The 27,436-nt window shown below is 42.9% G+C and overlaps 1 protein-coding gene across 5 annotated transcripts in view; it reads left to right on the plus strand.

Moving 5' to 3' along the window:
• Positions 1 to 2,047: 2,047 nt before the first annotated feature.
• Positions 2,048 to 27,436, plus strand: part of MYO5A (myosin VA) — a 218,794-nt gene continuing 193,405 nt past the window's right edge. The window contains exons 1-2 of one of the 5 annotated variants that reach the window (XM_073303845.2): positions 2,048 to 3,500; positions 4,799 to 5,158. In XM_073303845.2, coding sequence (XP_073159946.1) covers positions 5,132 to 5,158 — 27 coding nt within the window. In that variant the 5' untranslated portion in view covers positions 2,048 to 3,500; positions 4,799 to 5,131. Of the gene's footprint in view, positions 3,501 to 3,860; positions 5,159 to 27,436 lie in introns of those variants that run through there. The other 4 variants (XM_073303846.2, XM_073303848.2, XM_073303843.2 and 1 more) reach the window with 4 other exon arrangements.

Below are 27,436 nucleotides of genomic sequence, written 5' to 3' on the forward strand. Positions count from 1 at the left end.
ACCAGAGAGAACAGAGAGCTTAGACTTCTGCTGTCAGAGTACAGATTTCTCTGAAATTCTAAATAATGGCATATCCTGTGAATGTAAACATTTTAGCCTAATTCCTAAACAACCATATTGCTGTGGACAAAGTTGACAGTTCTGTGTACTGATCTTCATTTTTTATATTCATTTAGATCCTATAGACCAAAATATCTGTGCCAACGACCCCATCTGCAGCTTTGCTGAAAAGATCATGTTAAGGAATGCTGGTATTAGTATTGGCAAACTACTCAATACCTAAAGGTATTGATTACCCAGTAAGTCTGATGGGCATTGCAGCTTTGGAGGTGGTGGGACCAAATATGAATGGAGGCCTTGCATCCAAGACCATAAGTGATGTGAAAACAAAGTTGTGTGTACAAAAGCCTATACAATCCACTCCATAAAAGGGTGAACTCATGCTGCAATTTTACTTGATATTTAAATAGAGCTCCACCATGCTTTTTTCCAGCTGAGGCTTTCATTTGGCAAAGGATGTCTGTTGACTGCAGCTTGAGCCTTCTCCCTGGATGTTGAAAGGTGCATGATTCGTCCTACGGAAAGCTAAACTAAGCACTAAATATATGTTCAGTTGCTTACTCCAGAAACAACTTTTGTTTTGATCTACACCCTTGTGTAAAGTTGCATATTCACAGTATGCACTGAGATTTGTTTATTCATTTTGAAAAAAACAAACGTCTACCAAACTTAAATGTGTATGTTCCTTTATTTGAATCTGGCTTACAATGGAATATGGAGCATTTTTTGTTGCTGTCGTTGCTTTGGGCTCTGTCCCAACCTAACTAAAAGCAGAGATTTTCAGGAGTTATTTTTAACTCCAGTAGCAAAATAGTGTGGCATGGAGACTTGCAATGCATTTTCTAGAAGCTGGATGAAGGACTTGAGTCTTGTGAACGTTTTTTATTTCCAGGTTTTTTAAATACATCGCTATTTCATAACTTAGCAAATAAAAACAAGCTTTAGTGGCCTGTTTTAAATCTTTATGTAGCCTTAAGGTAACTGGTATTTCCTTTAAAACTTTGCTCCTGTGTAGTTGTTCAGCTGTAGACATAACTGTGCCTTTCTACTGCATACTCCTAAGATGTCCATCACACTTCTTCTGTTTGTGAAATAACCACCAGTGGAGAATCCTGGTGACGTGGAGTGAGTTTGATGATATGGAGGCAGAAGTCTAACCTGTCTAGAATACAGGCTCTTCTTTATTGTGAAAGAGAATTCCCATTATAGTTGTTTTTAGCTGGATTTGAGAGAAACGAACATTAAGAAAATAGTGTCCAACACTTCAGAATGGAGCAGATTTGTGAAGATTCGGTCAGAACTAATTATAGTATTTCTATAAGCTCAAAGGGGTACTGTCAGCTATTAGCACTTTTGCTTAAATAGAAACCAAGTACCTAAAATAAAAAAATGTGATAAATTCCTATTAGAACATACATAGCAGAATCAAGACAAGCTTTGAAAAGGCTGGGATATTCCATGATGTAGCTTAAACGTCTATTTTCTGAAAGCTCACAGAAACCCAAAACTTAGTACAGACTGCTCAACACATCCTATGGGTATCTCTGCCTGAAGAGTGAGAGAGAGATATAAAAGCACGTCTCTTACTGCCTGTCTCCTATGGTAAAACCCCCTCCATCCTCTAGTTAGTAGTCAGAGAGGCTTTTAACTATGACTGGCATGTGGGTACTCAGTGAGACAGAAGCTGTCATTGCTTATTTCCCACAACTAGAGACTATAGCACAGATTCTTGGAATTCATGATGAGTTTAATATTTTGGGAAGGAGAGAGGGAGGGATGTAGCCTCTGCTTTTTGTTTCTTCTGCAGAGTTGACTGTGTGTCAGTCCAGGCCCATAATGTAACGTAGGCTATGTCCATACCAGCATTTTTGTCGGTGAAACTTATGTAAGGCAGGGGGGTGTTTTTTCACACCCCTGACCAACAGAAGTTTTACCAGCAAAAGTGCTGGTGTGGACATAACCTACGTTACATTGTGGGCCTGGACTAACACATAGTCAACTCTGCAGAAGCAACAAAGACACTCTTTCACTGATATAGCTACTGCTGCTCATTGGGGGTGGTTTAATTATGCTGATAGGAGGGCTTTCTCCTTTCAGCATTGAGCAGCTACACAGGAGACCTTACAGCTGCACTGGTACAGCTGTGCCACTGTAAGGTCTGTAGTGTAGACATAGCCGAGAAGCTGTTCCAAGTTAAACTACCAGTGACTCTAAGGGCCCAGTCCATCAGCAGGGGTAGACAAGCCAAGCCATTCCGTGCCACCTATGCCTGCAGCATGTATTGATTCAATGCCATTGGATGACTCCCCCTATCCTGCAGTGGTCCTGTGGCCATCTAAAGAATCCAAAAGTTATAGTATGGCACAAAGAAAGCTACCCTGCACACCAGGATCTGGGCCTAATGGCTCAAAGAGAATTATATAGGGCTAAAGTTGGAGCAGAATTTCTCTTCAACAGTTGAACCAGATTACAAAATGGGTATACACAAGAGAGCTTTAAATGACTGGGTAATGCTCTTTTTAATCTTTGGAAAAAAATTCTACTTCTACAGAATTTTCCTATTCTAAATGTCTGGAAAATAACTTTCTCAACATTGTCTCTGCTTTGATTTGAAATCCAGTATAAAATAGTGTATATGAGAACCCTGTCATAGTTGTGTTAATTCTGACTAAGTAACCAAGTGACTGACTGCACCTAGGTATATTACAGGCATGCTGTTCCTAAAAACTGTCACTGCCTCTAAATCCTGATCTTTAACAATCTTGAAATCCCAGTTCAGATGGAATTGTGCCCAACCACTAGTGTGTTTTTGGGTACACACAAATATTTTGTATTTGTAATTACAATTGAATCCTGGGCTCCAACTGTGAATGGCTGGTACAATAATCCACTGTTCAATCAAGCTCCTGAAAGTAGAATTTTGGATTGCATTTAACGTACAGATCATCCCAAAGAAACAAGATAGATGTATACCTGAGCAAGTGCACAGACAGCAAATTCAGGTCCCTTTTAAAAAATAAAGATCAGTAAGTTCATGTACCCAGAAGGAGCAAAAGATGAAAGTATCAGAGAGAGGATACAAGTGTGTGGGCAATGGTGACAGAGAATAGGAATAACCAGAGGGTAGTGGTCATTCCTGTCATGTGGTCAGGAAGACACAGGCTCCAAGGGAGTGAGGAATTCAGTGAAGAATATAGGGTAAATAGGCAAGAAGAGGCCCATAGGAAATACTAGGAGGGAAAGGACAATGATCACAGCGTGTTTTTTTTCAGTCTAATTTTAAGCTAACTTGTAAGGTTTATTGCTTACGAATGGTGTTTGACAGTCCTAAAGTACATTTTCTGTTTATCCACAGAACAGATATGAGAAGCAGCTGTGTAAACTTCTCTGCCAAAAAGCCTGAATCTTGAACTGGAAGATTAATTGGCAGGTATAAGAAGGTAGTTCATGCCCTTTCAATCCATAGCTTCTCCCTGAGATGCCAGTGCTGATAATGGCAACCTGTTTCCTAGGAACTGGTTGATGATAATGGTTAATCAAAAAAGAAAAATTGACAGAGTTGAATATATTCCTTTGACTATACTCTTAGCTAAACAGCTACAACTTCCTGCTGAATTAGCATAATAAAATATGGTAATTCCCCTCCCCCATTCCTCAGCTTCTTTTGGCCCCCTTCCAACATCAGTAGCACATGATGATCAAAGGTCCTGGGCCATAATCAAGTGATAATCAAGGTGGGCCATTTCCAGCAGTTGACAAGAACATCTGAGGAACAGTGTGGGGTGGTGCGGAGGGGGAGGGGGAATAGTTTTACTTTGTGTAATGACCCATCCACTCCCAGTCTCTATTCAAGCCTAAGTTAATTGTATCCAGTTTGCAAATTAATTCCAATTCAGCCGTCTCTCCTTGGAGTCTGTTTTTTAAGTTTTTTTGTTGAAGAATTGCAACTTTTAGGTCTGTAATCCAGTGACCAAAGAGATTGAAGTGTTCTCCAACTGGTTTTTGAATGTTATAATTCTTGACGTCTGATTTGTGTCCATTTATTCTTTTATGTAGAGACTGTCCAGTTTGACCAATGGGGTCATTACACAAAGTAAAACTGTTTCCCCACCCACACCGTTCCTCAGACGTTCTTGTCAACTGCTGGAAATGGCCCACTTTGATTATCCCTACAAAAGGTCCCCCCCTCCCCTCCTGCTGGTAATAGCTCACCTTAAGTGATCATTCTCGTTATCGTGTGTATGATAACACCCATCCTTTCATATTCTCTGTGTATATAAATCTCCCCACTGAATGTATCCAATGAAGTGAGCTGTAGCTCACGAAAGCTCGTGCTTAAATAAATTTGTTAGTCTTTAAGGTGCCATAAGTCCTCCTTTTCTTTCACTCACTAGGTCGTAGCGGTGTCTACCTATCCCCTCCAGATTGCGAGGTTGGACTGAGGGAGTCTCTCCCTCTTTCTAACCGGGTGGTTAGGCAGTCAGAGGGGCTGGTTCTGATCTCTTCCGCCCCCCCCCCCCCCAGCTGACGGATGGATGGGAAGGGGAGTAGAGAAAGAGAGCACACTGACATCTAAGAGAGTGGTCATGTTTTACACACAGTGGGCAGGGGCAATTTCCCCCCTATAAAGGAAGGGGGGAAGACCCTGACCTGGACAAAATTAGAAAAAGCAAGATTACTCCTTGTTTCCACTGCTCATCCTTTAGCTTGAATGTCCGGCTTCTTCCTTCTACCGCAGCTTATTCCTCTCAAGCTACAGCCCTCTCCCCACTACCGCAGCTGGCTGCTCCCTGGCTTGGCCCCCCGTCCCTGTGGAGCCTGCAGCCGTCTGTCTGTCTGCTCCCGTCCCATCCCTCCTACCCACAATGCACAGAGCGGAGCAGCCCGCGCCCCATCCCCGCATGACAGGTAACTAACAACATGGCGAGCCGAGCCGGGCCGGCGCTCTGAGCATCCCCTCCACAGCCGCCGCGGGCCCCGCGCTGCGCCGCACCCCGGGCCGCCAGCCGGGGGCAGGGAGCGGCTGCGCCGGGCCGCCGAGCCGCGCCCGGGAGCCGAGGGCGGCAGCGCGATGGCAGCCACCGAGCTCTACACAAAGGTAAGGACCGGGCTGGCCGCACCTGCCCAGCGCGCTGCGGCCGGGGAGCGGGTGGCGGGGAGAGAGGCCCCGGCAGCGGGCACTCGCCTCCTCGTCCGCCCGGGGCGGGCGGGGGAATGAATGAATGAATGAAAAGGGCGGCGGCAGGCCCCTGGAAGAGGGGGGCCGGGTGCTGAGGGAGGCGGGGCGGCCCCTGGCGAGTGGGGGGGGGTCCCGAGGGGGGTCTGGGGGGAAGGGGTGAGCGGACAGTTCGTGCTGTTCGCGGCTGTCCGCTTCCTCCTGGCTCCCCCCATCTCAGTGGCTGGCTGGGGGCCGCGATTGTCCTTCATGCAGCCCCTTGGCCAGCCCGCCAGCGGATCTGCAGCGCTGGGCAGCCAGGAAGTGAGGGAGCTGGGGGTGACCGTAGCTGAGGATCCTTTCCAGCAGCATCTTTCCCACTTGGTCTGCTGTGCCCCTTTTCTGACCTGAAAGTGAAAAGACTCAGGAAGAGGAAGGGATAGCATCGGTGTATCTAGCACTGCGGACGTTTCCTTATCATGCACACTGCCACCACTTCTTACCTTGTTCCTTCCCAATATGGATACACCTCTGTTTAAGACTAATATTCATAATCTCCATTGTATGTTTGCTTGAACAATTACCTTCTAATATATTTTCACTGGCTCAGCATGTCACACTGACTTCATTATAATCAGATGGCTTTTGTTTTATGCCACATGCTAGCTAAAGAATTGCAGTTTAGGAGATACATGGATTTTCATCCTCTGTTTCTGTTCTTCTGTAGGGATAAGGAGGTAGTGGACAGTTAGGTTATGCTAATGGAGTGAAGAGACAGAGATATAAACCTCCTGGATTTCACAGGAAGAGGCATTAGTCATCTTGACTCTTCATTGTCGATAAGTCAGGCTCCAAGATTCATACTGCTGATTTTTTAAGTAAATTCTGCTTATAGCCTTCACATATCAGACATAGCACCATTTCAGCGTAGTTGAACAATCAGAACTCTAGGTATGTGGCCATGGTTATTTTTAAAATTATTTTTATTTATTATTTTACATTGGACTGTGGTGTTCAGCTATCATCATAGTTTCTAAAAATGTTGTCCAATTCCTTAAACCCTTCTGCTGAGACATACAAGGTAGAAAGACCTCTAGTATTAAAACCAGGGGTGCTGAAACAATTTTTATAGTGGGAGTGCTGCTGATGGAAAACATGTATTGGTGTTTGTTATTACTACTTAAAGCCAGGGGGTGTGGCAGGACCCCTAGCTCCAGCACCACTGATTAAAATAAACTTTTTGGTGACACTGCACATTCAGATTATATTGACTCTTGGATTTGATTCAGAATCACTACTGCCAGCGGTGAGGCAGTAGACTACTTTTTTTAGTAGGGTACACTGGTCAAGCAGACATCATCTCCTAATGTTTTTAGGTCCTGTAATTTGGTATCTCATCAGTTCATGCATTGGAAAGATCAATGTGAACGCAGTATGTAGATTTTGATGACAGGAAAGATTGCAAATTAAGGTCTGTTGAAATGGACATGTTATGTATTAGCAATAAATTAGAGAATGAGAGAGAGAGAGCATGTTTTTAAAAAAAAAAAAAAAAAAAACCTGGTAAAATCTATGCTCTAGTTTACTTTATTTAAGGGTGACCGGGACCAATGTGGTAATCTAATCTGATCTCCTGCAGAACACAGGCCATAGGATTTCACCAAGTGATTCCTGCATTAAGTCGTTAACTTCCGGTTGAGCAAAATCATGTATTTTTGAAAGATGCCCAATCTTGAATCTGGGGTCACTTTTGAACATATTTGATGATCAATCTGGGGTCACTTTTGAACATATTTGATGATCAATCTAGTTCTTTGCTTAAGGAAGGAGAATGAAATGGAACAGCAGATTTGTTTTTCAGATGGGCTAAAATCTTTCACCTTGTTTGTGGTATCCACCCACAAACAGACTTATAATGGGCGATGCTTTGAAGATAAATAGTCAGTGCAAACCAAACTCTTCATGCTCTTCGTAGCGGGGCTTGCAAATTTCACTAGACACCTATAAAAGGCTGATACAAAGAACTGAATGCCATATTATCCTGGGGCAACATCCTGCTAGGAGGCTTAAGGTACATCTACAGAGTAATTAAACACCCATGGTTGGCCCAGTTCAGCTGACTCAGGCTCACGGGGCTTGGGCTGCGAGGCTGTAAAATAGCTGTATAGACATTTGGGCTCAGTCTGGAGCCAGAGCTCTGGACCCCACAAGGGCTTAGGCTCCCAAAGTCCAGGCTCCAGCCCAAGTCCTGACATCTACACAACAATTATAGCCTCTCAGCCTGAGCCCCGCAAGCTCGAGTCAGCTCTGCCACGGGTCTTTTATTTCAGTGTACACGTACCCTTCTGTCTCTGGTTTGTAGGTGTCTAATAAATGTGAAACCCTCTCAGACTGATTAAAAGGGAAAATGTCTTTTTTCCCCCTTCACACTCACCTCAGTTTTCTCCATATAGTTACTGTCCCATTCCCCAGTTTAAAATGTTTAGGTGTCCTCCTTAGCATAGCAGTAACAGAGTAAAATTGGCATGATTCTTGATTAATGAACATAGACAATGGATTTAAAACCTTAGTAGGCAGAGGTGAAAAAGACCTAATAAAATAAAACAAGGACTGGGTATAATCCCCAATAGAGGATTTAAAAAATAATAAACTAAAATGACCCTCACTCTTTGAAGATACACACTATGCTGCGACAGCAAACTGTTCTTGCCACCTTTAAAACCATATGCTTTTCACATCTCTCCACTAGAGGTAAGCACATTCAGGACAGTCACTTGGGACAGTTCCTCAGGGCTTCTAATGGGAATGAGACTTAACATAGATACACAGGGACTTAGCATAGCCTCTGTATCTTGGGACAGGAATTACTTTAGGGCTGGACCAAATATTAGGTAACTTATGTGGTGTCAGAGGTTCAGTAGTGCAGTGGAAGGATCATACTTGTTATTACAGATATGTATGGAGAATACCAAACCATGAAGTATGGTGTTCCATAGCTTAGTGTGTGGGCAAATTATTGTGAATTAAGAGGTCTATTACTGCAGCAAAGACTTATGTGGGACTCTATGTGAGTGTGAAAAGGAGCTTACACGATTCACTTTATAGGAACACATCCTTAGGCCTTTTGTAGACATACAGTTTGAGTGCTGGTTTTAAAGAAATCAATTAAAAACCAGTGTAGTTAAATTGGAGCAAACCCTTGCCCCCCCAATATTTACACATGTACCCGCACACACTTAACAACCTAAGTAAAATTGATAATAGGGACTCAATCTGGAATAAGAATGGCCACACCAGGGGCTGTTCTGATTTTAACTGAATTGTCTCCTGAACTGATTTTGTTAAATTGAGGCTCGAGCCATGTATAGATTAGTTTTGATTGTGAAATACTTGAGCCATGGCAGACCTGGTCTTTTATGTGTTTTCTGTGAATTGTCTAGCACACTTGTGGGCATTATAAAACAGTAATTTGTTCTCCCTGGGAGACAAGAAGTAAATGTTCTATAGTAGGGTATTTTGAAAATACACAATGAAGTCTTGAGACCTTACTATGGTATTCTGCTATGAAAGGGACACTGTCAACTTGAAATTAGAATTGGAAAATGTATAGAGGAAGGCAACAAAAACGAATAGAGATATGGAACATTTTCCATATGACGAGAGATTAAAAAGAGTGGGTTTCTTCAGTTTAGAAAAAAGTCAACCTAGCCAAGATATGATAGAGAACTATGAAATCATGAATGTTGTGGAGAAAGTGAATGAGAAATTATTTACGCCATCACATAACACAAGAACCAGGGGTCACCCAATGAAATTAATAGGTAGCAGGCTTAAAACCAGGGAGGATAAAAAATCAGATTTTTTTTATTTAAATCATTTTTTTTGATAAAATGCTTTTTGAGGAAAAAACCTATCTAAAAATAGTTTTAATTAAGATATATTATAGCTCAAAGATAACTCATCATGGAATAGGGATTATAAATTCTAATTCTATCGTATGAGATAATATATTCATGTAATGTTTAAGAAAATTTTTGTAAATGAGTTCCAATAGTTCATGGATTAGGGACCCAATCTTATGGGGTTCCAGGGGCTTCTGTATAGATTATTTAGATTAATCTTTCTATTTGCCCAATGGGATTCAATGCTCAGTTTAGAAGATACCATCAGAGATGCTTAGTTTTGCAGTTCTCAAACTCTGAATTTGTGTCTCCAGAGATAACATGCTTGTTAACAGCAAAAATGGTTTTAAATAAATAAATAGAGGTGAGAAATAACAGACCTCAACCCTATTGTCCCTCTGCAAATTTGTGTACACAGAGTCAATCCTTTACCTCTCTCTAAAAGTTCAGAGTTTCAAAAAGTTCAATGAATAGAAGATTATTGGGGGGCGGAATAGATCTGGACAAGGAGAAGAAGTCTAGAGATAAATGTGAGATGGGAGGGACAGGCAGTAGAAACAAAAGTGAAACTGTTTGAGCAGCCTATTCCAGAAGTCTTGAGGTCTTTCTGAGTGTAGCCTTCATTGATTTGAGATCTACCATACCATTCTCTCACTAGGAGGGAAAACCTATAATGGCAGCAGGCCGTAAAAGAGACCCAGTTTGGGAATATTTTAATGAAGCTCCTCTACCTGTGGGTAAGACAGGCATGCGTCCAAAATGCAAACAGTGCAACAAAGAAATGCAAGGCCTGGTTGCTCAAATGAAACAACATCATGAGAAGTGTTCCTTCTCAGGAGGAAGCTGCGTTGAAGATGATGAAAGGAACATACTTAAAAAATGTATAGTGTGTATTTTCTACAAATGAAACCTACATCTATCTCTGCATTGTGAGGAATATGTTTTAAGTTTATAACAACCAACAAGAATGCACTTTTATGTAGAAATCCATGATTAAATCGAGTCTTCCTGATTAAATCAAATCCACCCTGCTTAAAACAAACATAAGGAAGTATGTCCTCACACAATGCACAGTCAACCTGTGCAACTCGTTGCCAAAGGAGGTTGTGAAGGCTGAAAGTATGACATGGTTCAAAAAATAATTAGATAAGTTAATGGAGGATATGTCCCTCAATGGCTATTAGCCAAGATGGTCTGGGATGCAGCCCCATGCTCTGGGGTTCCTAAGCCTCTAACTGCCAGAAGCTCGGATTTGTCGACAGGGATGGATCACTCAGTCACCCTGTTCTGTTCATTCCTGCTGAAGCACCTGGAATTGGCCACTGTTGGAAGACAGGATTACTAGGCTAGATGGATCATTGGTCTGACCCAGTATGGCCATTCTTATGAAATCTCGTCAATTTTTTAAAAATTGAGTTAAAATGGTTTATGTAGTACACCTGAATCACCCTGCCAATTTTTGTGGTTTTACAATCTCATATTCCTGTTGTTAATGTGTTAAAGGGACTCAACTCTGTATGGAGATATATAATTTAGAGTGTGTTCAGGGTGACTGCACTGTCATTTTTCTATGGAGGGGAGGTGGCCCCTCCCCTCTGGGGAAGGGGAACTGACAGTTGGTGGAAAAGAGGGCTAGCGGCAGGCAGTGGGGAGCCCGAGAGGGTTTGATGGAGAGAAACAGAGAGTCTGTGAGTAAATGGAAAGAAAGAGAGTGAGGGCGAGAGGGCAGCCAAAGGGGCGGAAGGAAACCAGAACTGAGAGAAACTGAGAGTGAGTGGATGGACAGACTGAGGTTGAGCAGAACAGCCAGATGTGCAGAAGAGCGTCTCTTTGGTTTAAAGCTGGCTAAGTCCGTGCATGTTTGATGTTGTGTTCTTGAGCATCCGTTCCTGTTTGTTCTTGATCATTTACTTCAGTTGTCTCCTATCTTTGATTTATGTTGTCCCAGAGATCCGGAACAGGAGAGCCAAAGGTCCTTCAGATCCTGTGGATCTGGTCTAATGTGCACCCCTGTAGGCAACATCAGTGGAGTCAAGTCCATCTCTTCAGGAAGTCACAAGAAGTGCCGGAGGCTCAAAAACTGGCTTGGGCATTAGATATTGGGAAAGATATTTGGGAAAAGGGGGACCTTAAACTAAAATAATAATAATTAATAATAATAAACAACCTATAAGATAATAGCCTTTGCTTACAGAGATAGATATAGATATATTTCTTTATTTAGAGGGTTATATTTAGTTAGGTGAACTTAGTAGTAAGTTATAGTGTGTGTGTGTGTATGTTCAAATTATTCTAAGTTTTTTTTTATTATATATATCCTTCATCTATTTAATGTTATTGTACGTAGGTGGAATCTAATTCTGTTTGTTTCGGTTTAAATAAAATTCATGTTATTGGTTTGTTTGTTTTCTGACAACCAGTTGTATTATTTTGGTTACTATTAAATAACCTTTTATCACAATGTAACATCTCTCTCTCCCCCCAGGTCTCACCTGGTAAGTAAATTATACCACCACTGTAACGGACTATTACTATATCTTGTTCGGTGGTTTTGGGATGGGGTGACCCTCAGATGTATTTCAAATTATAACATAAATAACACTACTCTGAGAGTTCTGTTTACACTATTTTAAATTTTTTTCCTGATGCTGTGTGAAAGACCTGTGTCAGTATTAGTCAGTAATCCATACTTCAAACAGTGTAGAGTTATCAAGAGAACTAGAAGGATTACATGAACTTTCTGTTTAAACTCATTTACAAGCCAGACAGCAAGGGGGATTCAGGTAGACACCTCCAGCCAAGACCACTGACTTGCCTAAGCATGATCATTTGGTGAGAGCAAAAGACAGCCAAGCCCTTGAAATGCCGAATACTTACTTGAGTAATATGAAAAGCGGATTTGAGAACCAGCCTTCAAGGGAACTCTTAATTTATGAAAGGTGTACAGAAAAACAGTAATTCAGTCCAGTGCTTACACTGGTGAATGACATAAGGAAACATGAGACAGACTAATATTCTCCTCAGTGGAGAGACTGGTATAGTAAAGCAAGGATATAAAAAAGAAATGTGAAGAATATTGCAGTGCTTTAAGTCAAGGAAGAGGGGAAGAAGGATGACCACTGCCTTCAAGAAAAGGCTGTCTCACAGGGAACAGGGATGGCGAGAAAAGGACAAGTTGACCAGAAAGATTGTCTTTTAAATGTCAGTCATTGCTCCTTCAGTGTAACAATGTGAATTGGACAACTCTTGCCAAGTATAAGAAGAGAGATGTTATGCATATAATCTTTTTTGTTTTAATTTTATCTTTTTATATTCTTAATCTCACTTCACTACAACCCAAGTGGTTGAAGACTGTTGTTTGGGATGATCTATATGATATTCCCAAAGAGGTCCTCAGACTCTAAAGAGCTGGTGAAGCAATGGAGTCTCTCCTGCTTGGGATTCTCAGTCAAAAGGGCACAGGTCAGGAGATCTTTCCCATAAAGTGTTTTGGGATCCTACTGATGCACAGGAAATTCCTGGTGTCAGAGTAGCAGCCGTGTTAGTCTGTATTTGCAAAAAGAAAAGGAGTACTTGTGGCACCTTAGAGACTAACAAATTTATTTGAGCATAAGCTTTCGTGAGCTACAGCTCACTTCATCGGATGCATTCAGTGGAAAATACAGTGGGGAGATTTATATACACAGAGAACATGAAACAATGGGTGTTACCATACACACTGTAACGAGAGTGATCACTTCAGGTGAGCTATTACCAGCAGGAGAGCGGAGGTGGGGGGAAGGGGGGGAACCTTTTGTAGTGATAATCAGTGATGACCACAATAAGAACAGAGTTTCAGGATGTCATGTAGTAAGACTGACTATACAGATAGACTGAAATTATGTGTAAACGGTGTTAAATAAATGCACAAAGAAAAAGAAAAGAAGTGTGGAAAGAGTGTTTTCTTCTACTTTTTTTCAGTTACAGTAGTCTTAAAGGTTACTTGTTACGCTAGTGGATACAAAAATTTACTGGCAGCATGGCTGTTTGAAAATGTTGTCTGTGTCTCTTTAAATCTTCATTGGGAAGTTGGGAGGGACCACTATTTTTATATGCAAATTATGGAGATTGCTGATCAGCGAAGGGTGGTTGAGCAAAGTTCTACACTACTACATTTTAAGATATGTCAAAGCACAGTTCACCTGCAGAATGAAGACCGATGCTTTCAGGCTTGGATCTCTTGCATGGCAACATGAAATACTATTCTAGACCACTGGTCAGGCCACATCTAATATCTTGAAATAGGATGTAGTAACTATTATTTTCCTAAACTAAGCAAGTCTTACCAGACCCCATCTACTCATGCTGACCCTGGGTCATATTTCTAAATTATATCTTCATATTTTAGACCGTCAATGGCTCCCACTTCCCTGCAAAACACACCATAGAAACAATTGTTTGTAAATTCGTATCTATTTGCAGCAATGCCAGAATACTATGATGACACAAGTTATCATACTAAGTTACAGAATCTTATGGGGGTAATTCCACTGTGCAAAGTTAAGCTTCCATTCGTCTTGTGATCGCTTCTGTTGAAAAATCTACTTTGCTTATCCACATGTTGGGTTTGTTTAAACACTCTGACCTGTATAGACATTACTATATGCTTTTGTAGTTAACAACAACTTTGGATTTGTTTGAGTGACTGTAAAACAAGAAAATGATAACTTGTTAAGTGTGAATAATGTTTGATCTATGCCATGTTTTGTATTTCTGCACCAGTGAGGTTTCAACTGCAAATTCTACTTTAAGGCATTATCTTCCCTCTGGAGGCCCTATTCAGTTTAAAAACTGTTTCCTGGGTACCATTGATGGGTGTGGTGGTTGGTTTTTTTAGAGGTTTAATGTGTACATGATCTTTGTACATGATCTTTGGTGCAATCAGAAATCCATCAATGACATGGAAGTAGTATTCTGCTGTAAATGAATTGTGGAAATGTTGGTTCTTTGACATTTTACTTTGGGGGTGGAGGAAACGTCATTTAAGGCATAACACACCTTACAAGTGAAATGATTCTCCATTTTGGCCTTATCTAGACTCAGGAATAGCCCTGATTCAGCAATTGGTGCCAGAAATTGGTGTAGCTGCACTGGTGCTTGCCCTTAAGGGTACATCTACACAGAGATAAAAGATCTGTGTCATGGCTGCGGCTGGCCTGGATCAGCTGACTTGGGGTCAGGCTGAAGGGCTTAGAAATTGCAGTGTAGACATTCAGTCTCAGGCTGGAGCCCAGGCTCTGGGACCTTCCACCCTTGTAGGTTCCCAGAGCTCAGGCTCCAGCTCAAGCCTGAACATGTTACACAGTGATTTTTCAGCTCTTCAGCCCGTGAGCCCAAGCAACTGACCCAGACCAGCCAGGGTTTTTTTATTCGCTGTGTAGACATACCCTAGGAGTCAATAAGGGCAATGATGGATTTTACATCAGTTGAGCTAATCAAGGTTTATGCTTGCTTGAAGTAGAGGGCAAGTGAGCACACTTTGTCATGGATGTAGAACTCATTTGACCTCATCTCCATCAATAGAAAAAACATTTTCAGTGTTGGATGTCAGCATTGCTCCAGGTGTTTTTAGAAATTTTCTTTGTGCCAAATTTGTGAATATCTATAAAACGTCACAAAAAATTAGTTTTTACATATGGAAATTCACAAAGCAGGTTAGAAATTGTCTTCTGCTTCTTTTCGTTTAAAGCTGAAATGAAGAGCTTACATTAGTAACTTTTTTTTGTCCCCTTTCTTCTACCCTTTCTTTTTTTTTTTCCCCCTTTTTTGTATGATTGAGACACTTCCTTATCTGTACAGTTACTTGTGTACATCTTCACAATCACATAACAAGAAAACTTTTTTTTTTTACGGGGACTGTGTTTTCTGAACATTTGTGTGTTTGTGTCGTTTTTAACCACCCATGACCAGGTTATTAATAAAGGCGGAGAAAAAGATATTCTAAGATAGAACCTTTGTTTTCTCAGAGCATTTAGTGTTGCCTTTTTAGGACTTCTTGTTTCTCTTACCTCCCTTTCCAGAAGTAGCTTTGAAGTAGCTAATGCTGCTGACCTCAGATCCAATCCAGTTCTATTAAAGTAAATGAAAAGACTCCCAGTTATAAAGACTCACAGTTATATTGGGTCTTTCCGTAGATAGCTTCAGTTTTAGATCATGTGAGTCTGCACGCAGACTCTGCCAGCTTCTCTTTGGAGCTTCTCAGCTTTGGGTTTTGCAAGCAGTACCCGAAATGCCTTCACGTCTAGCTGTATTTGGGAAACTGCATAGTAAAGAAAGTAACTTGTTTGTTTCAATTCAAAGTTGTTTGTTTTAGTGCATATTTTGTTACTTGGCTCTTTTCATTGTGTGCACTTACCTCATTTGTCTTTGTGGAATGATTTGCTTTGGATCCAGAACTCTCTTTGCTTGTTGAAATTTCACCCTGTATGTAGTATTTGTAAAAAATAATTTATTTCCCAAGATCAATAAAAATGTTTTTATGAATTTAAAAAAGAAACATTAGGCCCTTATTCTGTATTGATAACTGCATGAGCAGACCTTGGTACTTCAAGAACCCCATTGTTTCAGTGGGGGATAGTGCTGGCTCTGGGTCTGCCACTACAGTTGTCTGGGAAGGGGCAGGGCCTTAGTTAAAATAAACAAAGATCCCCTTTCAATGTTTCCAACCCAAACACAATACTATACTAGTGTGCTGTGTCTATGAAAGTGAAAATGACTAAAAACTATTTAGTTAGTATATTTTAATGGTTCAAGATAAGATAAATGTAAAATAGCAAACAAATAGTAATAGTGAAAGGTGATTTGAAAATTTGCTCACTTTTTAAAAAAAAAGGTGATAAAATTTTGTTTGCTTTAAGCCTGGAGAAATTCCTTTAGCTGGCTAAATTAAAAAGACATTCATTTTACTACTATGAATCACTTTATATTGTTTAGGAGCTTTCTAAAAATTAAACAACAACCCGTCGTTCTCAGGAAAAAAAAGTTTTCTAACAGGGTTGTACTGCTGAGTTATAGAGTGGTGGTAGTCATTCATTTAGACATTTAAATTGTGCAGTGTGCTTCTTGGACCAGGAAGAGAGAGATGCTTAGTATTCAAGCTCTTTTCTGTGTAAGATCACTGCATCTCTGAATAGTGAGGTTATTAGGGAGATTAAACCAATACTGTTGATGTTGATTTAAGCAAATACATGTGTAAGATTGCAAGGTATCTTTTATTGTGTATTTGCTAAACATATCTTATGTTCTTGTCTTCTTGCCAAAAATTAATTGGAAACAGAAGAGGAAATATTTTAGCTTCATTTCTGCTTAAGAGACTGCTGTATTATTAAAATAGAAGTAATAAAAACATTATGGGTAAGTGCTATGCAAAATTCTGAGCAGTCGACTTTATTGCTGTTGTCTTCAAAATAAAGGCACTTAGTATAGCATTACCTGTTGTATATCCATGTATGGTTATGTCCTAAATCATTCATTCATTATGCATTCTCTCTTGTAATCTTTTTCTATGGTTGGATGTTACATTTGTGGCCAATTAAACTGAAGAAGTCTCAGCTTTCTGTAAGCAATTTATATCTGTTATATATGTCAGCATTTTGCCATTCTTGTTAATAGAAAATTTGAAGCCCTACAAACAAGATTTGTTAGTCTTTTTTTATTAGTGTACATGTAAGTATGAAGTTGCATCCTGTGCTTGAAGACCAGAAAGAGTATTAAACCAAGACCTCTTAAGTCAGAACTGTTTATTTTAACACCGAGTTTGTTCCAGGGAGGAAATGACATCATCATGGGCAGAGCTCTGTGCGGTCTGGGAGGTAGCAATCCGTTTGTGAAAGCTTCTTCTCTTTCCACAAATAGGCTTTGAGAGGATGTATTATGCAATCCTAATGCAAACTGAAGAACTGCAGCATCATTGGAAGCTGCTTTTTTTTAAAGCAGCTCTGTAGAGTAAAAGGAAATTATTCATTGCTGCTTCAGACTTAATCTTGGGGGAGAGTAAATTTCCTTTGTCACATCTGGGGATTAAGCATGAAGCTCCTATTAATAATTGGTTCTGTATATTTAATTCAGGGATCGGCAACTTTTGGCCCACGGCCCGCCAGGGTAAGCCCCCTGGCGGGTCAGGCCAGTTTGTTTACCTGCCACATCCTCAGGTTTGGCCAATTGCGGCTCCCACTGGCCACGGTTCACTGCTCCAGGCCAATGGGAGCTGCGGGAAGCAGCAGCCAGCACATCCGTCAGCCCGCGCCACTTCCTGCAGCCCTCATTGGCCTGGAGCGGTGAACTGTGGCCAGTGGGAGCTGCAATCCGCCGAACCTGCAGACGTGGCAGGTAAACAAACCAGCCCGGCCTGCCAGGGGGCTTACCCTGGCGTGCCGCATGCCAAAGATTGCTTAGCCCTGATCTAATTCCTCATCCATAATATTAAAAAAATTACCCTTTAATAGTATTAATGGAGTGTGGTGGGTTCCATTTCCCACCAAGCATCACCAGAAATTCTTGCAAAATAATAATGTCTCTCTAAGGTGCCAAAGGATTCCTCGTTGTTTTTAATGTCTGTGTATTTAGAAACACACAAGTTATCATGTAAAAAGAACAGGAGTACTTGTGGCACCTTAGAGACTAACAAATTTATTAGAGCATAAGCTTTTGTGGGCTACAGCCCACTTCATCGGATGCGTAGAATGGAACAGAGAGCAACAATACCTAAAGTCCGAAGGTGCAAACAACTCTATGTTTATTGGGGTGAACTTCCAGCAAGATTAAATCCAAGTCCCTTTTTCCTTATTTTCGAATCCCAACTTACTTCCTGTTTGCCCCTAATCTATATAGTAATATTCTTAGCTATACCTTAACTAATCGTTCTATTGAAATTTACCTAACCAATCCTAACATATTGTAACATGATTAGCTAACCAATTAAATCCCACCACCTTAATTAGTTTACACCCAGCAAAATTAATTATACAGCAGACAGAAACAATCACAGAACCAGACAGAGACCATACAAATAAACAATAGCAAAGTGGGAACTAAAATGACAAAACAATACAGAAGTGAGGATTTCACAACTATATCTATAAAGACATAAGGGTTTCCCAGCTGTGTCTATTGATAAGTGAGTTCTTACCAGACAGAAAACTATCAAACTAAATTTCCTTTTCCATGTTCTAAGCTCTTCCCTTTCTCTGGAGGTGATAGATCGGATCACCTTCCTAACAGCCCCATATTGACTAGTTTGGAATGTGAGGATGTGACTGTTCGCTTCCCAGATTATGACTGCCTCTGCTGCTTAGCCAAAGGCATTGTCCTAAGAACAGGGCCTCAGACTGTCACAGTGAGAGAAGGCCCTTACACAGATTCTTTCTTGTATACCTCTATTACTAGCTAAATGATAAACATATACTGAAATTCTTAAAGTATACGCCTGTACAGGCAGGCCAGAATATCTATATCCTAACACTCCACCCCTTTTTTTCTTTTGGGATCCTCCTGCCCAGCTATCCCTGGAAAAGCATAGAACATATGGCAACACACTTCCTGAGAGGGCCAGGCATCAAGGTGGAAGGTGTCGATGCTCCATCTGTCCCACTGCCACTTGTGTAATACCGTGCCCTGCACTTTCTCTTGTATGGGCATACTACACCTATTCCAATTAGTGTTCCAGACTTCCCATAAGAGTGGGCCCGAGAAGGTTGGGTCTGGGTTGTCTAGTACACTGGGTGGGAGGGCTTACAACATTACTTATCGGTTATAATTAGTGGCTGTCTCTAGGGGGTTGTGCCCCCCCTTGATCATTTCAGTATGCAATGTAACACAAATATAGTTAACAATACACCAGTTGCTATGATAATCCACAGCAACTCCAAGAGTCTTGACCACTGCAGTATGGTCCAACATCCTGGCCACCACCAAAAACACTGCTTCTCCTCCTTTGATAAGGTTAAAATTTTGTCAGTGCCATCCTGTAGTGTATATTGTAAGTGTGTCCAACTGTTGGAGCTTGCAGCAAGTTGCTCTTGTAATCTTTGTGTACTTTGGTCCATATTGTGTGCCCATTGAATATCCACAGTGAAATTTGGTATTGTCCAAACCAATTCAACTACTTGGTATGGCATGGTGTAGTAGGTGCTGGTTCAATTGTTTACAATGATTAAGTCCACTGGTCCATTTGTGCACCATAGTCCAGGTGGCAGTGTATAGAAGTTCATAATTTGGTCATACACTGGAAGGATTTTGCCTCCTAGTGTTATACTGCAGGATTGTATACATTCCAACAGAATACACTGTACCCTATATACATTACCCCTAAATGCCCCCCTTTTGCAATAGGCCATTGATCCTGGTCCTCCATAGTCATAGGAGAGAGGCACATCCATATTCCTCCTCCTGGATATACAACTGCTTAATGTGATAGTCCAATTTATCCCATTCCACCCCTGCCCACCTGTCAAGGTTCCTTCCCCACTCTGAACTCTAGGGTACAGATGTGGGGACCTGCATGAAAACCTCCTAAGCTTACTTTTACCAGCTTAGGTTAAAACTTCCCTAAGGTACAAATTATTTTACCCTTTGCCCTTGGACTTCCACTGCCACCGCCAAACTTTATCTGGGTTCCTGAGAAAACATTGTTTGGAAACGTCTTTCCCCCCAAAATCCTCCCAACCCTTGCACCCCACTTCCTGGGGAAGGTTTCGTAAAAATCCTCACCAATTTGCATAGGTGACCACAGACCCAAACCCTTGGATCTTAGAACAATGAAAAAACATTCAGTTTTCTTACAAGAAGACTTTTCATAGAAGTAAAAAAGAATCACCTCTGTAAAATCAGGATGGTAAATACCTTACAGGGTAATTAGATTCAAAACGTAGAGAATCCTTCTAGGCAAAACCTTAAGTTACAAAAAAGACACACAGACAGGAATATTCATTCTATTCAGCATAGCTATTTTCTCAGCCATTTAAAGAAATCATAATCTAACACATACCTAGCTAGATTACTTACTAAGTTCTAAGACTCCATTCCTGTTCTGTCCCCGGCAAAAACATCACACAGACAGACTCTTTGTTTTTCCCTCCCTCCAGCTTTTGAAAGTATCTTGTCTCCTCATTGGTCATTTTGGTCAGGTGCCAGCGAGGTTATCCTAGCTTCTTAACCCTTTACAGGTGAGAGGATTTTTCCTCTGGCCAGGAGGGATTTTAAAGGGGTTTACCCTTCCCTTTATATTTATGACACCCCCCAACCTATTTTCTAGTGGCTCCCAACGCACTCCCCCTTCCCTAGTTACATAGAGTTCAAGGGGACCACTTATTTGCATTTCCTTCCCATGGTATCATAGTAACAATTACACAAGAACTCTCCCCACAGGTGGGCAATGTTATTTTCCAGGTAGATGGTATGTTTTTGCAATTGTGGATAAATATGTGCTAGCCTCCCGATTTAATACTGAAGGCCATTGTTCTGACCAAGCCTTTCTCATAATATCCATTAACATTATTAACTGAGCATTTTGAATACCTAAACACACTTCTCCCCATGTTAGTCTTCTGAAGCCACCCCCCACCCATGTCGCCAGGTCCCCTGCCCAATGAGTTAACTGAAAGTTTACCTCTACTGCTGTCTTCTACTCAATAGTTGCTGTGCCATTAATTCATTAATTTGTTGTTGAAATCTCACATTTTGGCTTACTAATCGTTTGGTTATCCACTCATCCCCCAGATTCCATGTGCCCAGCATAGTGTTCCCCACTGCCCACAATCCCCTTTTCCGATGACAATTCCAGGTGTGTCCCCTCACCCATCCATTGAATTGTTGTTTCAATCCTTTTATGTACATACTACAATTAGGATGAATTTGGTCCACTCACCACTCCTTGCGGCATACCACCCCTGTAAAAGAGTGAAAGGACATGTTAAAAAGTGCTGGCTGCACCCGCTCTCACAATGGCTCCCATACATTTGCTCATCGGGGAATATTCTCTGCTCCAGGCTGTGGCCATTTTAAATTTGGATTCTTCCAACTTGGCATCCATATCACCTGTAGGGTTATATTCTGTAAAATGGTTTTCATACACCCAGTGTCCCAAAGGGGATTTTATGCCCAATGTAATATGTACATAACAATCACACCTTCGGGGGATTATCTTCCATGGAAGTACCATTGTGGTTACATATGGTAACATCACACCCTAAATGTGGGGCCCTATTTTCCTAAGAGAAAAGGAGTACTTGTGGCACCTTAGAGACTAACCAATTTATTTGAGCATGAGCTTTTGTGAGCTACATCAGATCCGATGAAGTGAGCTGTAGCTCACGAAAGCTCATGCTCAAATAAATTGGTTAGTCTCTAAGGTGCCACAAGTACTCCTTTTCTTTTTGCGAATACAGACTAACACGGCTGTTACTCTGAAACCTTTCCTAAGAGAGTTCATTTGCTCCAGGAGACCAGAGGGTTATATTCTTTGGACCCTCTGTAACAAACCACACAGCTGGGTAACTGTGTTTTCCACTATCATTAATCATGGCAGCACCCAGGGTGTATCATGCAATATTTCCTGATAAATTTGATCTTCTCCGCCTGGTTGGGATTCCCCCATCTAAACCATAAACCATATACTGACACTGCCAAATTCCTGTTGGAGTATTAGTGGTACATAGTTCTATGGGCAGATTCTCATACTCTTCATTAGCTTTATTACCACAGGTTACATATGTACCCGTCCACGTGTTTCCTCCTTTTGACACTTCACATCATGGGATCTGAATAGAATTTGTAAATGTGACAATTGTAATTAGCACTAGTAAATGTTCCATCCAGGGCCACGGAATTTTCATCCTTTTCTCCTTTTTGAATTAACCTGTAATACACACACAACAAAATTTACACGTCCTCTTTCCCAATCCCCTGTTTGTACCTTTTTATTTGTGTGCAGTGAACCCATTCCCATCCTCCATTCTCTGTACCCAATAATAGCAGACTGGGCCCTAATTGATCAAGGACAAGATAGGGGCCCTTCCATTTAGGAGCTGGGAATGGATGGTGTTGACCTGGAATCTTGTACATCACTAGATCTCCCACCATGGGGAGATCATGCTCCCCAGGCAGGTCATACCATGCTTTGATTCTTGCTGCTCCTTGCTTGTCTCACCAGGCCACTGCCTGCTGTACTTGTTTTACATGTTCGATTATAGTTAAAATCCTTTCTTGTGTTAAGCCGGGTGTAGTGATTTCCCCAGGTACTGGGGTAAGTAGATTTTCCCATCGTTCTATGGGCCTTCCCATGAGAGCTCCATATGGAGAAAATCCTGTGCCCTTTGATTCTCAGGCCCTTATTCTCATGAAGACACAGGCAGTAACTGGCCAGTTTTTTCCTCCCATTTCCACTCCCTTCCTTAGCTCACTTTTAATAGTGCGGTTCACGCTTTCCACCTGCTCCGCAGCCTATGGGTGATAAGCAATATGGAACAACTGTGTGATTCCAGTGAGGGCTGATAGCTCTCCTAACAGATCTGACTGGAAAGCAGCTCCTTGGTCTGAGTTCATCACCTTTGGGACCCCCAGCGAGTGAATACCTCATTTACCAGTATTTCAGCAGTTACCCGAGCAGTTTGATACTTTGTGGGGAAAGCTTCCACGCATCTACTGAAAGCATCCACTACCACCAACATGAATCGGTTTTTCCTGTGATCTGGTAGTAGGTGTCCTGTGAAGTCAATTTGTATTCTCTCCCATGGTCCCCTTGGGGCTTGTCTCATTAATTCTCCCCTTAGCACCTTGTGAGGTGGGCTGTGCCTGGCACAGTCCAAACAATGTTCCAGATGTGATTTTAAATCAGCTGCCATTCCTGGCCACCAGCACAACCTTTTTAAAGTTTCCAGTGCCGCCTCAAACCCAGGATGTCCCCCTGCCAAGCTCCCATGCACCCAGTTTAAAAAAGCCGTCCGGCTTCCCTGGGGGCACAGCATTACTGGTCCATTAGTTGTTAAGGCCTTGTCTACACTACGAAATTAGGTCGAATTTATAGAAGTCGGTTTTGTAGAAAGCGTTTTTATGCAGTAGATTGTGTGTGTCCCCACACAAATGCTCTAAGTGCATGTAGTCGGCGGAGTGCGTCCACAGTACCGAGGCAACCATCGACTTCCGGAGCTTTGCACTGTGGGTAACTATCCCACAGTTCCCGCAGTCTCTGCCGCCCATTTGAATTCTGGGTAGAAATCCCAATGCCTGATGGGGCTAAAACATTGCCGCAGGTGATTCTGGGTACATATTGTCAGGCCCCCCTTCCCTCCCTCCCTCCATGAAAGCAAGGGCAGACAATTGTTTTGTGCCTTTTTTCCTGGGTTACCCGTGCAGACAGCATACCACGACAAGCATGGAGCCTGCTCAGCTAACCGTCACCGTATGTCTCCTAGGTGCTGGCAGACACGGTACTGCATTGCTACACAGCAGCAGTTTATTGCCTTTTGGCAGCAGACAGTGCAGTATGACTGGTAGCCATCGTCGACATATTCCAGGGTGCTCTTTTAACCAACCTCGATGAGGTCAGGGGCTCCTGGGCAAACATGGGAGTGACTCAGCCAGGTCATTACCCTTTTAAGTTTTGTCTCATGGCGATTCAGTCCTACCGGCAGTCCTACTGCACCGTCTTTTAATGAGCAGCCAGGAGACGAAAATGGCCAGCAGTCATACTGCACCGTCTTCTGCCGAGCACCCAGGAGATGACGACAGCTAGCGGTCGTCCTGCACAGTCTGCTGCCAGCAAGATGTATAAAGATAGATGAAGCGGATCAAAACAAGAAATAGACCAGATTTGCTTTGTATTCATTTTCTCCTCCCTCCCTTCATGAAATCAACCTCCTGCTAAACGCAGTTTTGAGTTCTATCCTTGAAGGGACCATTCTGTTTCTTGAAAAGGCACCCCCTTTGTTGATTTTAATTCCCCGTAAGCCAACCCTGTAAGCCATGTTGTCGGTTGCCCCTCCCTCCGTCAGAGCAATGGCAAACAATCGTTTCACTCCCTTTTCCCTGGATTGCCCGAGCAGGAGCAGACGCCATAGCACAGCAAGCATGGAGCCCGTTCAGCTCACCGCAGCAGTTATGACCATTGTAAACACCTCGCGCATTATCGTGCAGTTTATGCAGAACCAGCAGCTGAAAAACCAGGTAAGGAGGCGACGGAAGCACGGTGATGAGAACATGAACACACTTTTCTCTAAAACCGCGTTCCCCCGCAATTTGGAGATCATGGTGTTAATGGGGCAGGCTCATGCCATGGAACGCCGATTCTGGGCCTGGGAAACAAGCACAGAATGGTGGGACCGCATAGCGTTGCAGGTCTGGGATGATTCCCAGTGGCTTCAAAACTTTCGCATGCGTTAGGGCACTTACAGGGAACTTTAGGAAAATGTGCAGGTCATACTAGATGGCTTTGCTGCAATGGGATTCCCTAACTCTGGTGGGGCTATAGATGGAACGCATATCACTATTTTGGGACAGACCACCAGGGCGCCAGTACATAAACCGCAAGGGGTACTTTTCAATGGTGCTGCAAGCGCTGGTCGATCACAAGGGACGTTTCGTCAACATCAGTGGGATGGCCGGGAAAGGTTCATGACACTTGCGTCTTCAGGAACTCTGGTCTGTTTAAATGGCTGCAGGAAGAGATTTATTTCCCAGATCAGAAAATAACTGTTGGGGATGTTGAAATGCCCATAGTTATCCTTGGGGACCCAGCCTACCTATTAATGCCCTGGCTCATGAAGCCGTACTCAGGCACCCTGGACAGTAGTCAGGAGCTGTTCAACCATAGGCTGAGCAAGTGTAGAATGTTGGTAGTGTGGGCATTTGGACGTTTAAAGGGTCTCTGGCTCAGTTTACTGACTCGCTCAGACCTCAGCGAAACCAATAGTCCTATTGTTATTGCTGCTTGTTGTGTGCTCCACAATCTCTGTGAGAGTAAGGGGGAGACTTTATGGCGGGGTGGGAGGTTGAGGCAAATCGCCTGGCCGCTGAAGAAGCGCAGCCAGACACCAGGGTGGTTAGAAGAGCACAGCAGGAAGCGCTGCACATCAGAGAAGCTTTGAAAGCCAATTTCATGACTGGCCAGGGTACTGTGTGACACTTCTGTTTGTTTCTCCTTGATGAAAACCCGCCCCCTTGGTTGCCTCTAAATTCTCTGTAAGCCACGCACCCTCCCGCCTTCGATCACAGCTTGCTTGCAAAGGAAATAAAGTCACTATCATTTAAAAAACATGTATTCTTTATTAATTGATTATAAAAATAGGGAGATAACTCACAAGGTAGTCTGGGTGGGGTGTGGGAGGAGGGTAGGAGGGAAGGAAAAGGCCACTTCAAAACTTGTTGAATGCCAGCCTTCTGTTGCTTGGGGTGTCCACTAGGGTGCAGTGGTTGGGAGCCCGGAGGCTCCCCCGCCCCCACGTTCTTGGGCGTCTGGGTGAGGAGGCTATGGAACTTGGAGAGGAGGGAGGGCGGTTAAGCAGGGGCTGCAGCAGCAGTCTGTGAGCTTGCTGCCGTTCATGAACCTCCACCAGACTCCGGAGCATGTCCGTTTGATCCCGCAGTAGCCCCAGCGTTGCCTCATGCCTCCTCTGATCTTCCTGCTGCCACCTCTCCTCACGTTCATCAGCCACTGTCCTGTACTCTGCTATTGTGTCCTGCATGAGCTCAGAGAACATGTCATCGCGTGTGCGCTTTTTTCGCCACCTTATCTGAGATAACCTATGGGACAGAGGAGGGAGGCTTGAAACATTTGCAGCTGCTGGAGGAAAAAAAGGGAGTGAAGTATTTAAAAAGATACATTTTACAGAACAATGACTATACCCTTTCACGGTGAACAACACTATTCACATTACATAGCACATGTGATTTTGGTACAGGGTCGCATTTTATATCTTATGTTGGGTGCCTGCGGCTTTGGTGTTAGAGATCACACACGCAGGGCCGGGCAACAGAATTCGGCTTGCAGGCGGCCATGGTAAGCCATAGTCTTTCGGCTTCTGCAACCTTCATAACAGCAGCGCCCTCCTTTCCCATACCAAGCAAAGCCAGCTGAGTTGTCAATTTAGTGCTGCGGTTTTCCTTTTAACGTGCAGCAGCAGAAACCAAACTAACCCCCTCCCCCCATCCAATTCTCTGGGATGATTGCTTTTCCCCTCCCCCTACCGCCTGGCTGGTATCAGGGAAGATCACAGCTAGCCAAACGCAAACAGCTCAGCGCAAATGGCCCCCCTTCCCACTGCGTGGCTAACTGCGGGGAGGATTTCTTTTCAGTATCAGGCAAAGAAATCCTTCCCGCAGTTAGCCAGCTTGAATGCCAGCAAACACAGGGACCATACGCTGCCAGGCTTTGTCATGCAATGATACCCGATTACTTGCTACTAGCATGGCTGGTAAAGTGTCCTACCATGGAGGACGGAATAAGGCTGCTCTCCCCAGAAACCTTCTGCAAAGGCTTTTAGAGTACCTCCAGGAGAGCTTCATGGAGATGTCCCTGGAGGATTTCCGCTTCATCCCCAGACACGTTAACAAGACCTTTCCAGTAGCAGTACTGGCCACGAATGCATCCCAAGTCCTCAGGGCTACTTAGTCATTAAAAAATGCTTGCTTTTATAACATGTATTATATTTAAAAAGGTACACTCACCAGAGGTCCTTTCTCCGGCTTCGTTGGGTTGGGAGGGTATTTCAGTCAGGGTGATAAAAAGATCCTGGCTGTCGGGGAGAATGGTGTGCTGTGTGCTCTCCCCAAGCTCGTTGTCCTCATCTTCCCCATCTGCAAAATCCTCAGGCATGGCGGAGAGTACCCCATCATCGGAGTCCACGTATAGGGGTGGGGTAGTGGTGGCGGCCCCCCCTAGAATTGCATGCAGATCAGTGTAGAAGCGGCATATCTGGGGCTCTGTCCCAGAGCATTTGTTTGATTCTTTGGTTTTCTGGTACGCTTGTCTGAGCTCCTTAAGTGTCACATGACACTGTGTTGCGTCCCTGATGTAGCCTCTGTCCCTCATAGCCTCTGAGACTTTTTGAAATGTTTTGGCATTTCGTCTTTTGGAACGTGGTTCTGATAGCACAGATTCCTCTCCCCATACAGTGTTCAGATCGAGTACCTCCCGTTCGGTCCATGCTGGAGTTCTTTTTCGATTCTGGGACTGCATGGTCACCTGTGCTGATGAGCTCGCCTGGCCAAACTGGAAATGAGATTCAAAAGTTCCCGGGGCTTTTCCTGTACACCTGGCCAATGTATCAGAGTTCAGAGTGCTGTCCAG

The sequence above is a fragment of the Lepidochelys kempii genome, chromosome 10 (genome assembly GCF_965140285.1).
Source record: "Lepidochelys kempii isolate rLepKem1 chromosome 10, rLepKem1.hap1, whole genome shotgun sequence".
Taxonomy (NCBI): Eukaryota; Metazoa; Chordata; order Testudines; family Cheloniidae; genus Lepidochelys; species Lepidochelys kempii.